General features: G+C 34.1%; 1 protein-coding gene across 7 annotated transcripts in view; it reads right to left on the bottom strand.

Moving 5' to 3' along the window:
* Positions 1–15,996, bottom strand: part of LOC110026369 (putative tRNA (cytidine(32)/guanosine(34)-2'-O)-methyltransferase) — a 35,464-nt gene that overhangs the window by 8,449 nt on the left and 11,019 nt on the right. For 4 of the 7 annotated variants that reach the window (XM_020727314.1, XM_020727307.1, XM_020727299.1 and 1 more), the window contains exons 4-8: positions 12,998–13,047; positions 11,492–11,600; positions 4,470–4,530; positions 4,308–4,360; positions 4,056–4,119 (exon numbers count right to left, since the gene is read on the bottom strand). In XM_020727314.1, the coding sequence (XP_020582973.1) occupies positions 4,056–4,119; positions 4,308–4,360; positions 4,470–4,530; positions 11,492–11,600; positions 12,998–13,047 (337 nt within the window). Of the gene's footprint in view, positions 1–4,026; positions 4,120–4,307; positions 4,361–4,469; positions 4,531–11,491; positions 11,601–12,997; positions 13,048–15,996 lie in introns of all 7 variants that reach the window. The other 3 variants (XM_020727290.1, XM_020727321.1, XM_020727285.1) reach the window with 1 other exon arrangement.

Below are 15,996 nucleotides of genomic sequence, written 5' to 3'. Positions count from 1 at the left end.
AAATTTTAGACAAAACACTGCATATAGATTTTGCCCATATTTTGTGAGGACTTTTTTATTTGATTCCAAATTTCTAATAGGCACAAAACCCTATCATTAATTATTCATCCTGACTGGAGATGACTTTCGAATAAAGCTAATAGTTCGGTGACAAATGCTTATCATATTATATTGGAAGCTTTAATTTAAAATTTCATGCATTTATTCTTGGCAAATGATGTGAGGAATGATAACAAACCCGATTAAAATCATATGGTTCCATTATCTGAGGTTAATGGGCCTTAGTGTGCTTATTCAAAGAGTTTAGTCGACTCAACTCAAACAAATAATCCTAGTCAACAACTATGGGTCTCATTGTGCAAATGAACCTTGTAAAGCTTGGGAGAATATTTTGTCTAAGTGAACAATTTAAATTTGATATTTACTAATAGAAGACTATTTGCCTCTTCAATAGCACTCTAGAATTCATCACTAATTTGAGTCATTAGAAAACATGTGGACTTTAGTCATGATTGTTGTTTAATAATATCATTTTGCAGTGAATCATCAGGCAAAAGAGCTCCGATCACGACAGTTCCTTTTATGAAACCATTTGGTTACCTATGAAGCACGGACACAGCCACAGGGACACGAACACGACATGATAAGATACGAAAGCACGACAAAATTGAAAAAATATGAAATATAATATGAAAAAATAATTAATTAAATTATTAATATAAAAAAATATATATTTCCATTATTTGTTATTAAAAATATCACAACACAGATCATGCAAGCATAAAATTTAACTTCATAAATTTAATTTATATTTTAAAGTCTTATGCTTATGAAAATTAATTTTTAAAATTAGAAATAATATGTTTCAAAAAAATTCATCCAACTTATAATCCGACTTATATACCAAAATTTAAAAAATCATATGATTACAAAGAGGGAATTACTAATGCTCGGCTTCAACGATATTGGATACACCTTCGATGTTTGATTTTGATGAATATTAGAGGGAGCTTCAACATATGAGAGATGGGGGGTGTCGACCATGAGATATAATTAAAGCTATATGTATATTTATAATTTTCCAATTCATGTGTCCCAAATACAAAATCGTGTTAAATTCACATCCGATGTGGTGTTAAGGTGTGTCCCGGACATGTGCAGGCTTGAAAAAATTCAGACGTATATTTTATAATGCCAGAGAAGTGGCGGGGCATGTCAAACGAGTGTTGCTGTCTGATATATATCTAACACGTGTGCAACACATTTTTAAAAGTGTCGGTGCTACATAGCTGGCTACGAAACCATATGATCAAAGACACGTCACATCCTCACTAGCATGAGATTTATTAGAGTGACTCTAAATGAACATATGATATCATATTTACATGAGCAGAGGTAAGTCCCCAATTAATTATTGTGGAATGTGGATGGTTTGTTATTTTAAGCTTATGAATGATGAAGTGAGCTTAAACATTATTATATTTAACAATGTATTTAAATTTTTCATATGTTATTGAGGTATAAACACAGCAAATTTTGCATTAAAATTGAAAACGCTTTAATGAAGGTATTCCTTCACATGAGATTTTTTATCAAAACAATTATTATCAAGGCATCCTGATTTCATTTTTATTTCTTTGGACATCGTCGATTCCACTCAATTGTCAATGATAGGGTTTTTGATTTGGATATAGTTTAAATTTGTTTGAAAATTTTATCGTCATACAAACAATGTTAACTCTATATTTATATATAGAAGACAGTCTATAAATTTAACTCAATATTTTACATTGCAAGTGTGGCTCTATTGAGAGTTTTATTTTTAAATTATCCTTTTCGTAAATGGCGTTGAAAGCCAATATATAAACAAAAAATAAAAATGATTTATGGGTTTTAATACTAGTAATCAATAAATTCAAAATAAAAATTTCTATCAAAATCCTCCACGCTCTTCTTTGAACTCAAACTCATTGTGTTGCACAATATTATTGAGCAGGTCACTTTCCATATAGGAAGTAGTTATAGGTCTCATTATTATAAAGTATTATCCTCTTGTCCCTAGAGTTAACAGGTCTGCAATTAAATTTAAATTAAGTTAAAATTAAAAATAGATTAAATATATGCTCAATCCTCACGTCTGTCATTTCTCATGTCTGTCAAATTTCATGTCAACGCCTTGAGTGTTGGGAAGTTTGTGTTGCTCCTTAGTGTTGTGGATTGAACAATATGGGTGTCTTTCAACTTTCATAGGTATGTTTGATGTTTCAGACAAGCCAGTGCAATCAATTTCACAAAGCGGGTAACAATTAGAAAATTTGATAGTGATCGTGGCATTTCATGGCAAATTTTGAATAAAGTCGTGCATTGTCAATCATTTTCATCATGTTTAAATGAATCAATTGCAGAGCCCGTCTTGGTAATCTCAACCCTTTGAATGTATCCACATAGTCCATTTCACAAACGGGCGGCGACTGAATGATCTTCATCTGAGCAAAATATTTTAAACACAATTTGAGCAAATGACGTGTTATTCACCGCATTGCTTGTATTTGCTCGATTTTGACTTTGGAGCAATTGCATTGGCCAACAATAATGTAATATTTTAAAGGCAGCAAAGACCAATACAGCAGCGTAGGATCTGAGGCAAACGCCAGTAAAAAAGAGTGAAAATAGAGAAGAAATAGAACTTCAGCATTGTGAGGCCAAGTCATGCTCTTTATTCTTTTATTTATGGCAACGGTTTTACAAGCTTGCAAAGCAATCATTCATATAACACTATATAGGATATTTATGGGGAGCTTTGGATTCTATAACAGGATAAAACCCCCTGATCACAAAGATCATTGGAACCTTCTCATTTGTAATAGCTTATGTAGCTCCACTTAATAATGTGATCTCCAGAATCCAAACTAGTGAAAAACAAAAAGCACACTAACCATTAGCCAATGAGTTTCTAACAAGTGGCACTAGCCATGTGATGTGCAATGTGGCTAGTCTGAAGGAGCCATTGCTGTCCATGATTTACACTTACAAGTGCAAGGGTGGTGGTGCCGTGTCATGCACTGAGGTGTTCATAATCATTCCTTAGGCCGTGACCTAAAAGATCTTTGATGTGCCGCTGCATTTATGACAAACAATGCTCAGGCTTAGTTAACTCTCTTTATCCAATTGTCAATCTCTTCAGCTACCTCCTGACTTAATGGCATTGGAATCTCAATCCTTATGATGTTTAGAGCTGAGTTCTTGGTACTTATCTTCAAACAAAGAGGCTTTAACCCCTGTACTCTTCATATGATGGTGATCAGCCTATAGCTAAGTCCTGATTATGAGGTTGCTTTATCAATACTAACACATGTCTCATTGATGAGAAATGAAGCTACAGCAAGGATGTCACGTAGTGAATCACCTAAAAGATCAGAAAATAACAGTTTGATCGTATGAATCACAGTTATACTAATTTACACTAAGATTAATTCCGATATGCCAGTATATCACACAGAAGACTATCGACTAAAAGAGAGTTCTAACAATTTCCATCCTCACAAGGAATTAAACTCATTAGTTATCTTTCAGCCAAAACATTGGTTATAAAAAATAGCTTAGAAAGTGTGCTGTGGGTTTTGAGCACTGCATCAAGACAATGAAACATGAAATGAAAAGTCTTTAACTGTTTCAAAAATAGTTCAATATCACGTCATTTAAAGCTAAATCAAACATATTAAAAAAGAATACAAACAGCAATACAACTACTGCTGCGGATATGATTTTGACCTACAATAATGAAGGGGAAACCAACTCAGGATAAAGACTTCTTATTCCCCAGTAAAACTTCAAAGGTTAAATATATGTTTGTGACGGTGGAGAGTGAGGTGACACTGAGAGAGTTACCAACTAAACAACTTCAAACATAGAAGGAGCAAATGCAAGTAATACGTTCAGTGGAGCTGTTCTAATACGCAAAGCTAGAAGACACTGTTAAAAAGATAGGAAAAATCATTGATGGATCACATCCCAAATTCATTTTACCTGGCAATAAAGGAGGCTTGTATCTTTACCTCGAAAAATTTTTGCAATGAATTTGCCTCCAACTCGAAGCACATGAGTTACAATGGTTAGTGCCTATGTTCAAGATGGATGAATAATATCAGCAACTGATGACAATGAGAAGTGCATTAACTTGTTTGCATCAATAATACATTTTATAAAATTAATTATAGCCAAATAAGATCAAAAGGCTAAAAAAAGGTTAAAATTTTGTGCAAATGTGTGGTACTTGCAAGTAAAATGCATTCAAAAGAACAACTCACAGCCAGAATCAGTTGCGACTGGACAAACTCATCCATATCATGAAGACCAGTAACTGCAATAAATTCACAAATCATTTTCAGAAATATGTTTTACTGCAGTGTTTGAACAAAGCATAAGAATAATAAATAATTTCTTAAGTGTAGTAAAACTGCGCCTCTTACCATCCGGAGCACCATCACAAACAACCAAGTCAGCCTTGCATCCATCAAAATGCTTGATGACCTAACAAAAGCAGAAGATAGAAACAACTCATACAATTGCAACAAGCATAAAAGAAAACTTACAGTAATAGGTCAATAAAAATATGGGCATACAAGGTCAGCATATTTTTTAAGGTTCAAAATTTAATTGGCAGCACTGTCATAGATTTTTAGTTGACAAAAGGATGCACTGCGATATTTGCAATGTTGAGTGGTGGCCCAACTGTAATTAAGAAAATTTATGGCTGATTAAAAAAATATTCATGGGTGACAGATTAATAATAAAGTTGACCAGATCAAATTCATTTAGAAAATGGACAATAGCTTAAATAATAAAAATATAGTTTTTAAATTATTTTGAATAATGTTTTATGATCAAATCAATTGTATCAAGAATAAATCTCTCATTTATTGTTTACTGTAGATAAGATCTTAAATTCTAACATATCAAACATATAATAATTTTTTTATAATAAGAGTTGCAATTATACATATATATAAAAGAGATTGAAAGAGAGATGGACGAGGGGCATCATGTGCTCAAGCAAGAAAAGCAAGAGCTGGCAAGCAAATTCATACGATTGACAGGACTGAAAAGATGATCAATGTCAGTACCTAGGACACAAGGGAAGCTAGCGAAAGAAGAGGACGAGGGTGGCATAAGAGAGAAAGATATGAATGGAGGAAGAGATCGGCAATGCTCAAAATTAAAAAAAAGATGGAGATTGAAAGCTTGAAGGTCATCCTCCTTATATTATATTCAGGTAGGTAAAATCATAAGTTGATTTTAGTAATCATGAAATGCCTTGTGTGTGGGTGTTTGTTAAGAGTTATATGAGACTGGCTAAGTGAGTTATAGACAAGATCAAGATTTTATTGAAATGATACTCATGAATGATACCAACCTAAAACCATTTGTTATTGATTTATGAATGAGCACGCTAAAAGCTAATTTATATATATATAACCTAAATTTATGAAAATGCAGATAATCTGTGAAAATCAAATGTTACAATGACTGCTATGTCATACGATATGCAGTGCTTATCATTATGAAATCTCACTGATGCCACTTGTTATGATGATGAGCTGTCAATTGTCATGTTTATACATTATAAATGTAATACTCAGACATGTCGAAGTCTAATTCCATATTGAGATTCTTAAGCTCAAGTTATCAAATTAGTTAAATTACTATAACAAAAACTTTGTATGGATCTCTATAACATCAGATTGTTTAAATGTTCAAAGCCAAGCATACAAATTGTTTCTTCTCATTTTTTGTGATTATTTAGAATTGTTATTTATCTATTAAATTGCTTAATGATTTATTAAAGACTAAAATATTGCACATTCCTTGGATATCTATTATATCAGTGCCTGGCCTAAGAGCAATTTTGTCTTTTATTAGTCTAAGGCAATTTTGACTTTGATTATTCCTTATTGTTTAGTGTAAATAGGCTAATATGCTTAGGGTTGATAGGGTTTGTGAGAGATTTTATACCTCTCAAATTGTTTAGGGTTGCTTTATTATATGTATTTGTAGCGGTATTATTTACTTTGGAGAATAAAATATTTATTTTGTCATAATTTCTATGGAGAATCCTATTAAATTAGTATCAGAGCACAATCTAGGAATAAGGAGGGATATCAGTTTATAGGAGAGGATTGCGGTTGTTCTAAAATGAACAAGGATCGCGGATCAGATCGAGTGATAACTGGATTGCAGCTACACCATGCAGTCATGATTTGAGCCTAAGTTTGAGCTAAAGTCTGAGCCTGCTGGGAAGCAATTTTGGGAGCAATACAGACAATCATGAAATATTGAAAATGCAAAGTACAGACAATTACAGTGCACATACGATTTTGTGCTCCTTCCTCTGTGTCTTCTTGTATAGTTGTGATTTGCACTAACAGAGAAAACAACGACGATATCACATTCAAGCACAACCTCCAACGTTGTCTCGAGAAGAATTAGTTGGGACATAAACGCGGGAATGCAGCATACATACGTCCGCACAATCAACATTTTTTCTAGTTGGGATGCAAACAACAGGGTCATGAGGTATAGATCGCAGGAAAGTCGAAGGATTACGGCCTATAGAAGTTCTGCACCGCTCTTGATCGAAACTAAGGATTTGGATGGCCGCATAAAAGAGTTTTGCTTGTGAAGAAAACTCTATGATCAGAATATGCGACGTACGGGAATTTGGATTGTAGCTTCCAGTGTTCTAAGCAGGTTCCAATAGTTCTACCACCCACAACGAACCTGTGTTCAGAAATTCTAAATGTCGTGATTTTAGCGTAAGAAAGTTTTGAATTATGCAAGAAATGATGCAAGCCAAAAAGATGGATGCTTTAGAGGAAAAGCTAGCGAAAGAGGTCAATCAAATCAGATTAAGAAAAAAAAAATTGTTTCTCTTCCATCAATGAGAGTTTCACAATCTTAGAAGAAATGATAAAGAAGATTGTAGAATCTCATACAATCCTTCTGCCGCCTACAGCGGGACTGACTAATGGCATCTAGAACGGCAACAACTAGAAGAATTCATGCAACATCAAGACAACAGCGTTGTCTCATGTGGATCTAAAGCTGCGGGATCAGGAGAGAAATGAGAAGTGGACTCAAGCGTAAGCAAATGGAATGAGTGAGACGACATCCAGAAGACTATAACGAGAGGCAGCAGGAAAAAGAGGGTGGGCGATTCGAGACAAGAGAAGATCCATTTGAGGATTTCGACTAGAATAGGGAGTCATGGTGGGTGGGACCCCGGCAAAGGGCTACATCCACCAGCCGCAGTGACATTTGTTGCGGCAAACTTCTTGGTATAAGGCAATTATGGAGTTTATAGGGACGGGCGAGCTAATTAAATGAAGCTCCAGACTTATGAAAGAAGGGAAATAAAGATGAGTTGCAAGTGAATAGGGGAGGAGACTCGCCCATAAGGAAACTGAAGATGTCGATCTTTGAAAGAGATGATGCCTACGATCGGGTCTAGCATGTGGAGAGGTACTTCGTTATTAATGGTTTGACAGATGAAGAAAATTGATGGCGGCGGTCTTGTGTTTAGAAGGGAATACTCTAGCATGTCATCAATGGAGAGAACAACGTCAATCAATCAAAACATCAGAATAATTCAAGGTTCAACCGTTGGAACGTTTCAAAACCACTCAAGAGGGGGAATTACACGAGCAATTTTTTGCATTGGTCCAGAAAGAGTATGCCAAGGAGTATAGGGAAAAATTTGAGACGCTATTTGGTAATTAAAGAGAGATGTCGGATGAAGTGTTGAAAGATAACTTCATGAAAGGGTTAAAGCCAGAGATTTGAGCATCACTTTGTCTGTTGCAATGATTGGAGAAAATTATGGAATTGTCGCAACCAGTCGAAGATAAAATTGCAAAAGAACGATACCAAAAAGCTCAAACAATGGAAGTCCAAAGAGAGGCTCCACAATACAAGAATACGGAGCCACGACCGAGAGCAACACTCAAACGTCTTAAAGAGACAAATATTTGGGAGAAACGATCCACGGGGTTATGTTTTCAGAGAAATGAAAACTTTTCGCAGGACACTTGCAAGAATCAGACATTACAGATTCTCATAGTGTGTGACAACGAGGCAAAGGATATAGAAACAAAGAAAATTATGGTGAAGGAGGAACACCCTCACTTAGACGTGGCAGAAGACTTATTGAACTCGATTGTGGGATTAAACTGAACCATGCCATGAAACTTCAGGGGCAGATCAAAAAGTGGGACGTAGTTATCGATAGTGGAGCCACCCACAACTTCATCACTACTCAAATAGTGCAACAATTGAGGCTTGAGATGGTGAACATAGGAAGTGTTGAAGTCATGATGGGAACTAGAGGTGGAGAAGAGCAAGGGAGTTTGTAAAGGAGCAATTTTAACACTGTCAAATATTCAACTGATGGAAGAGTTTCTTTTCTTGGATTTAGGAAGCACTGACGTGATACTGGGTATGAAATGATTGCAATCCATAGGGGAGTCTAAGATGAATTGGAAACTTTTGACCAAAAAGTTTCATAAGAGAGATAAGACGGCGATGCTTCGTGGTGACCCTAGCTGGTGCAAGACTCTAGTGTCAATGAACCCATCGAAGGTGGCAGATGGATTGGAGGGGTCACTACTTAATACCAAAAAGGGATTGAGAAGATTTATGTGACTTCATGAAGGTTAAAATTTGCGTGTATGGTTAGGGATAAAGAAATTGAAGAAGAATAACTTTCAGTGGGGGAAAGTGACAATCCAGAATTTTGAGAAGTTGAAGAAAGCCATGACGATTGTGCCAATGTTGACAGAAAAAATCAGAATCAAGCCAATTTATGAGGCGGAGCCACACAACTTGATCCAACAGCAATTTTTCCACCTTGAACACAAAGTGTCTTTACGGGAGGAGAGTATTGTTACGTCGATACCTAGCCTAAGGTTAATTTTATCTTTTATTAGCCTAAGGGCAATTTAGTCTTTTATTATTTATTATTGTTTAATATAGATTAGGCTAATATTCAAGTCATTAAGGATATGTATACTAGATATATCCTTTGGAGAGTTCTTGAGAAGAAAGGTGTTGATATGACTTATATTCAAGTCATTAAAGATATGTATATTAGAGCTGTTACTTTGTTCAAACTGAAGGAGGATTGACCAAATATTTTCCTATTTATGTTGGATTACATCAAGGATAGGCTTTAAGCCCATATCTTTTTGCTTTAGTTATGGATGGTCTTACTGGGCATCTATAATAGGATGTACCTTGGTGTATGCTTTTTGCTGATGATATCCTTCTCGTGAATAAAACGAGAGAAAAAGCCTAGGAAAAACTTGAATTATGAAGGTCTACATTGGAGTCTAAAGGCCTTCATTTAAGTAGAACTAAAACTGAATACATGGAATGTAATTTTAGTAGTAATAGCTCTAGTGACAGAAGTGTAACTTTGGGTGATAAAATTATTAAAAGGTGTGAACGATTTAGATATCTCGGGTCCGTTGTCCAAAGCGATGGTGATATAGATGGGGATGTTAATAGTAGAATTTAAGTTGGTTGGTTGAAGTGGAGGAATACTTCGGTCGTTTTGTGTGATAGAAAAGTACCGCTTAGACTGAAAGGAAAATTTTATAAGACGGTGGTGAGACCTGCAATGCTCTATGGCGCTGAATGTTGGCCTTTAAAAGAGAAGCATAATAATAAGTTAAGTGTTGCCGAGATGAGAATGATTAGGTGGATGAGTGGCTTTACACTTAGAGACAAAATGCGGAATGAATATATTCGTGATAGGGTTGGTGTAGCGCCTGTGACAGACAAAATTAGAGAAAGTCGTCTTAGATGGTTTGGTCATATTAAACGTCGACCATTAGATGATCCGATTAGGAGAGTAGATGCTTTAAATTCGACTTGTGTTAAGAAAGGCAGAGGTAGACCTAGGAAGACTTGGGCTTATTGTATTAAAAATGATCTTAATGTTGTTGTTGTTGTTGTTGTTGTTGTTGTTGTTGTTGTTGTTGTTGTTGTTGTTGTTGTATAGATAGGGCTAATAAGCTTATGGTTAGAGTTATGCAGAAGAACGTAACTAAAGTCTTAAGTTTAGTGTTGGGAGAGATTTTCTACCTCTCGAATTGTATGAAATGGGAGAGCTCTCCTACCTCTTAAATTGTAGATGTTTATCCTTTCTTATATGTGCTCGTAGTGATATTGTTTGCTTTACAGAAATCAAATATTTATTTTGCCCTAATTTCTATGAAAAATTCTATCAGTATCATTAGTTGTACTTTGGATTTAGATGCTCTAATTACTGTTTAATGAATATGTAATTGTAAGTTTGTTCACATCACCATCATTTTGTAGTTGATGATGCCAAATTTATTTTAGTAATGATAGATTGTTCCGTTGCTTTGAATTCCATCCATAATCATGATTTTCCACCACCAAATCATTTAATCCAACCCCCAGGCCATTTGTGATCACTTTTTTTTATATTTTGATGTGTTTTTTTTTTAATTTTGTATATGTTTTTATGTAAAATAAAATATGTTTGGTATATTTAAAAGAAATTAATTTATTTTAGAAAATCTCAAAACACATAAAAGTTATTTTGAGTAAAGGTTGATTTATTTTTAAAAATACAAAATAAAAACATTGAAAAGTATGCTGAACAAATATCTCTTTAAAAATAACAACAAGAATTAAAAAAAAAAAAGATCCTAAACCGACCTTGAGATTTGAGTGAACGAGGATTTGTCTACCTATGACCAACTGGCCTTAGGTGTGTATGAGTGTATTTCACAAAGTATGTAATTTTGATTTTGTTGGGTGAATAGTAGATTTTGACAGACCAAACTATATCTACTATGATAGTTTGCCTCCACTTTTAAGGCCATCCTCCGGCCCTAATCTAAAATAAAAAATGGAAAAAAACTTTGCTTCACATTGTGGTTTGACCATGTGACAATGTTTTGATGACTTCATTTATTATCCCTCAAACCATATGTTTTGCAAACGATCTTCTATTAAAGCAAGCAATATTGTTTCCTGTGGGGAAATATGTATTGCCTGTGGGATTTTATCTAAGTAATTCTTGTGTTGCTAGAAATATAATAAATGATAAGTATCCTGGTAGTAAGTTAAGCTTGCTCAAAATTCATATAGTTGCTGATTTTCTGGTTAATAGACCCCTGATGGCTTAAATCTTCATTAAAAATACATGATTGAACCACTCATGATATCTGAGTATCACGGCTGCATAGCACTAGCATCAAAAGCATCTACCATGTTTCAAATGAGTGTTAAAAATTTAGGAGAATGGCACTCTGATCATAAAGAATTAAGATATCTGCAAAAAGTGTAAAAAAACAAATGGAAAAACAACCCAAATTCTATGTTAGCAGCCCATAATAAGATGACTCTGTAGTTCTTGCCAAAACAATTAGCAATTGTTTGCATTATCATGTAAGAAGTATACCACTTCAGCAGTTCGAGCATTAGTAATATCACCCTGCACTTGAATAACACCATCTATCGGTGCCATTGGCTGCAAATCAATTGCAACAATCAAAGGATGATCACCATTCCTGTTACAAGTTTAAAATGTTTAGCAAATAGCATTTCCACTAAAGTTATTAACGAATGCTTGAAGTTGAAAATGGAATGCTGAGATCCTTCAAAAAGTTTAGGGGCATTTGCATGGATACCACCCAATTTGTATGTATTTACATATCTAACACCTATACTTTAATTTTTTACATTTATACCACCCAAATCAATCGTACACATCAACAATACCACAATTAAAATGTGAAAACAACCTTCTCATGGAAAGGTAAGGTTTTATGTATGAAGTTGAAGTTTAGGTGTTAGATGTGTAAATACATAGGAATTGAATGGTGTATGTAAATCTTCAATAATTTTAAGAGATGTCTGTCCTTCCTGATAAAGCACTGGTAAGTGGTAGAAGTACAATGGACAACATCAGAGGCCTCGTTATAGTGGCAGAAAGATTCACTGGACATCTTAAATCGTAATTACAGGTAAGGAGTCATAGCATCATGGTTTCAGGATTGAAGCCTGGACACCTTATGCTTAGGTAGCTTTATTCCACTGTAATAACATCTATCATAGGGGAAGTGTAATGCTATTTGCAACAGAACAAATACTCAGTACTACTCTAAATCTACCAATACTAATGATAGGGATCTCACTGCGCATGTTGGTGCAACCTTGGAAACAAAAATGAAAACTATAGGCCAGAAGCAGCTCTGATGCTTGCCATCATATCAGAGCAACATTGAGAAACTTTGTTTCAATTGGCTACAATACTTTTTTTTGTTTCCACAAATTTACTGGAATTTCACTTATTTAAGAGAAAATGGCAAAGCAATGGCGATAATTTATAGAAACAAAGGATAAGAGTACTCAAAACAAAAGAACACAAGCTTTCTGAAACGGTATGCTTCTAGAATATCAGATTGTTCCGCGTATGAATACTGATTCAACTGAAGGACCCATGGCTAGTCTGACTAAGCAGACATGCACCAGGAATGTGAGAGCAATACAGACTTCTTGTTTCAAAATTAAAACACTTGGTGATGACGCCAAAGTAGCCAGTAGAGAAATGAATACCTCAATAATATGCATTAAAAGCTAGTTATAATTTACTTTCAGTAATATCATGTCCATGAAAAATAACAAGATTTGACAAAATTGCAATCTACCATGTACATTCTATTTGGTAATTTGACAGTTTCAAGGTACTATTGATTTAAAAAAAAAAAAAATCAGCTAATGTGAACTCTACTAGTATAGCTCATACATAAGCCTTGGACATCAATATTTTTTTTTTTTGTTTGCCTTGGACATCAACTTTAAACTTTAATCATAATAGACACGCCATTTGAGAGCAGTAACTTGAAGATTGATATGATAATAATTATGTATTAAAAGACAAAAAAAAAACAACTGATGAACATACCTACATTCTGGATTCAACTTAGATGGAACATACAATTTTCGACTCAACACCTGGAGAAAAAAAAAACTATGCATTAACTCAAACTGCAAATGCCAGAACTCAAGTAAAATCATCATTGTCATCATCAATAGCCTTATCCAAACAATTTGGGTTGGCTTTATGATATTGACATTCTCCATTCATTCCTTTTAAATTCTATATAAGGATTACTCTATTTGCACCAATCTTTTTTTTTAGCTTCCAAGTCAATCTTAGCTTTGCCACTTTCTTTAAGCATTCAATGAAAATTTTATCTATTTTCTTATAGGTTTTCCTCTACAATATATCATGCATGCACAAACAATTTGGATTGATCATGATGAAGAATTTGAAAATGAAATGTTAAAAATATTCTAATGAGTTGGGAATCACAGATAGCTTCTCAGCACCTACGACTCCCCAGCAAAACGACATAGTAGAAAGGAAGAGTTGAACACTCCAAGATATAGTAAGAATGATGCTCAACAATTTTTTTCAATCAAAGAATTTTTAGGCTGAGACAATAAATATCATTTGTTACGTGATGAATAAGGTGAATATCAAACTTACGATTAAGAATAAACCTTATGAACTATTAAAATGTAAGAGGCCAAATGTGTTACATTTTTTAAACTTTGGATGCTCCTATAATATTAAAGAATTAAAAGGACAGTTAACAAAATTGGACAACACAATGACATTCATAATTCTCATGTTTGTCACACTTAACTCAGCTACAATGGATTTATTCATCACCTTATTCTAATTCATATAACTTGGCTCATGAAATTCCAATTTTATAATAAATATCTTTTTAAGTATCCATGATGGTTTAGTATCTATATTCACTAAGCAAATGTTCCGTTTAATAACACAGCCTTAACACTACAAGTCGTATCCTCAAGTGAATTATTAAGGGAAAAAGTACTCCAGTCCCTAAATAACAAGCAGCAAGGTTATTTAAGCCTCTAGTGCTACAATTACATTGATTTCCATTTAAGAAACTTACCACACTATATAATAATTGTAACTCCAGCATAGCTTCATGACGTGAGGCTTGTTGAAGAAATTATCTTTACTTAAGCGGCAGTGAACTTATTTTTACCAAACAGCTCACAAAGTATTCTTGAACAAAGCCTTGGTTCTCTAAATTTAAATCTCACTATATTAGTATCGCATTCTTGTGAAATTAATCATTTCTAGTTATGGCACTCTTTCATAAAAGCAAAGGATTGAATTTGCCTCAACAACATTTAAATCTTCTAATAAAGGGTTTAGGGTACAAGACTCTAGACTTTCCTTCACCTGTCAGCCAAGCTTCTCACCCAACCTAGCGAAGTTTCCATTTGTTTCCACTTCATTCCCAAACAAGGAAATGATTTTAGATTCGGTCTATTAAAGGTAAGCCCTATCGACATTGTTTCCTATTCTTCAACGAAAAGTAGAGTGTGTGGAACTAAAATAAAAAAAGAAAAGGAAAAGCAGCAAAAAGAGCATACATCATAAGAAAACACAAATACATTTGTACAAATTGATGCACAGCATGCTAAGATCTCTTCAAATGACTTCAGAAAAAATAGCAAATTGAACTATTTCATTTTTGTTCTTGCAACCTATTTATCAATCTTAATTTTTGATTTTTAAGATAAGGTAAAGATTACACAAACTAAAAGTGATTATAGATATGGAACTACAGTGCTACTTAGATATCACAAAAATAGGTCATGGATATGGAAGCACAATGCTACTTAAAAGAAGAAATATATCCATATGCATCGAGGTGAATGAATCCTAAGCAACCTTCCAGATGAACGTATGCATAAATCTTTAATGCACAATCCTAACTAACTTAAAAACAAAATAAGAACTCCACAAATGTGCATACAATTTGCACATATACAATGCAGTAACGTAACTTTTTTCTTAAAATACAATATGAAGAAAGATATGAATCCAAACTGATAGGATCTGAGTGCTACAAAATAGAGCTAGATTGATGCATAGCCCTTAAATTATGGCCAATATAAGAATAAGAATGACTTATTAAGTGGTACATCAGAGTATACAAATGAGTTTTAAAGTTAGGGGTAAAATATTTTGATAGAAGAAATAATTTTGAAGTGGTTTTCCCCAAAACTAGATCCAAATGGGGCCAAGGGTGGCCGAGAACCAGATAGTCTAAGGATTTTTAATGTGAGAGTGTGAGGGTTTATTTGATAGTAGATTAAACTTACTGAGAAAGATATGAAGCGGCTAAGAGTAGATCTAAAGTGCTGGTGAGGATATGAGATGTGGGAAAGGATCCTGAGGTTGAGAGGCTGGAATAGGTTGCAACTAACAGAGTGAAGATTTTGATAAGTGGAATGAATATATAATCTTACGAAGGAAATCTAAAGGATTAGAGAACAATTGAAAATGATGTTAAGAAGTGTGTAGAAAAATAAAATGAGTTATCATAGATATGGGAGGTGAAAGAAAGGAAATGTTCTAGGATAAATAGCAATCCCACCAAGGGTTTGGCTGCCAAACTCTCAAACCAAATCAGTAAACTCAAATAATTTTGCAATTGCCCAAAAAAGCTTTTCATTATAGAAAGAGGGTCATTTAAAGAATTTACAATCATCCTTTGTTTTAAAAAAAAAAATTTAATATGGAGGAAAAGGTGAGTAAACATATTACTTTTAGATATCATATTAATTGAATGCATTAATTTGTCTTATTATTCTAGGCAAATCAAATCAATTCTCATGCTATACATAAACGCTTAAATCCAAATTGTAATTTCAAAACCAAGTTCCCACAAAAAAATTACATTCTTTAAAATTGAAGCATCAAATGGGTCTTCATTGGCCAGGCAGCCAAGCAATCTTCTTTCTTGAATTATCTTAGGCCTAATGTCACCTCCCAAAAGAGCCCTTAAGAGAGGTGGGCAGCCTAGGACTTAAATACTGCTTTTTGGCCCTACACCTAGCCGATGTGAG

The sequence above is a fragment of the Phalaenopsis equestris genome, unplaced genomic scaffold, assembly GCF_001263595.1.
Source record: "Phalaenopsis equestris unplaced genomic scaffold, ASM126359v1 Scaffold000002, whole genome shotgun sequence".
Classification (NCBI taxonomy): domain Eukaryota; kingdom Viridiplantae; phylum Streptophyta; class Magnoliopsida; order Asparagales; family Orchidaceae; genus Phalaenopsis; species Phalaenopsis equestris.
This window is presented reverse-complemented; position numbering and strand designations above follow the sequence as displayed.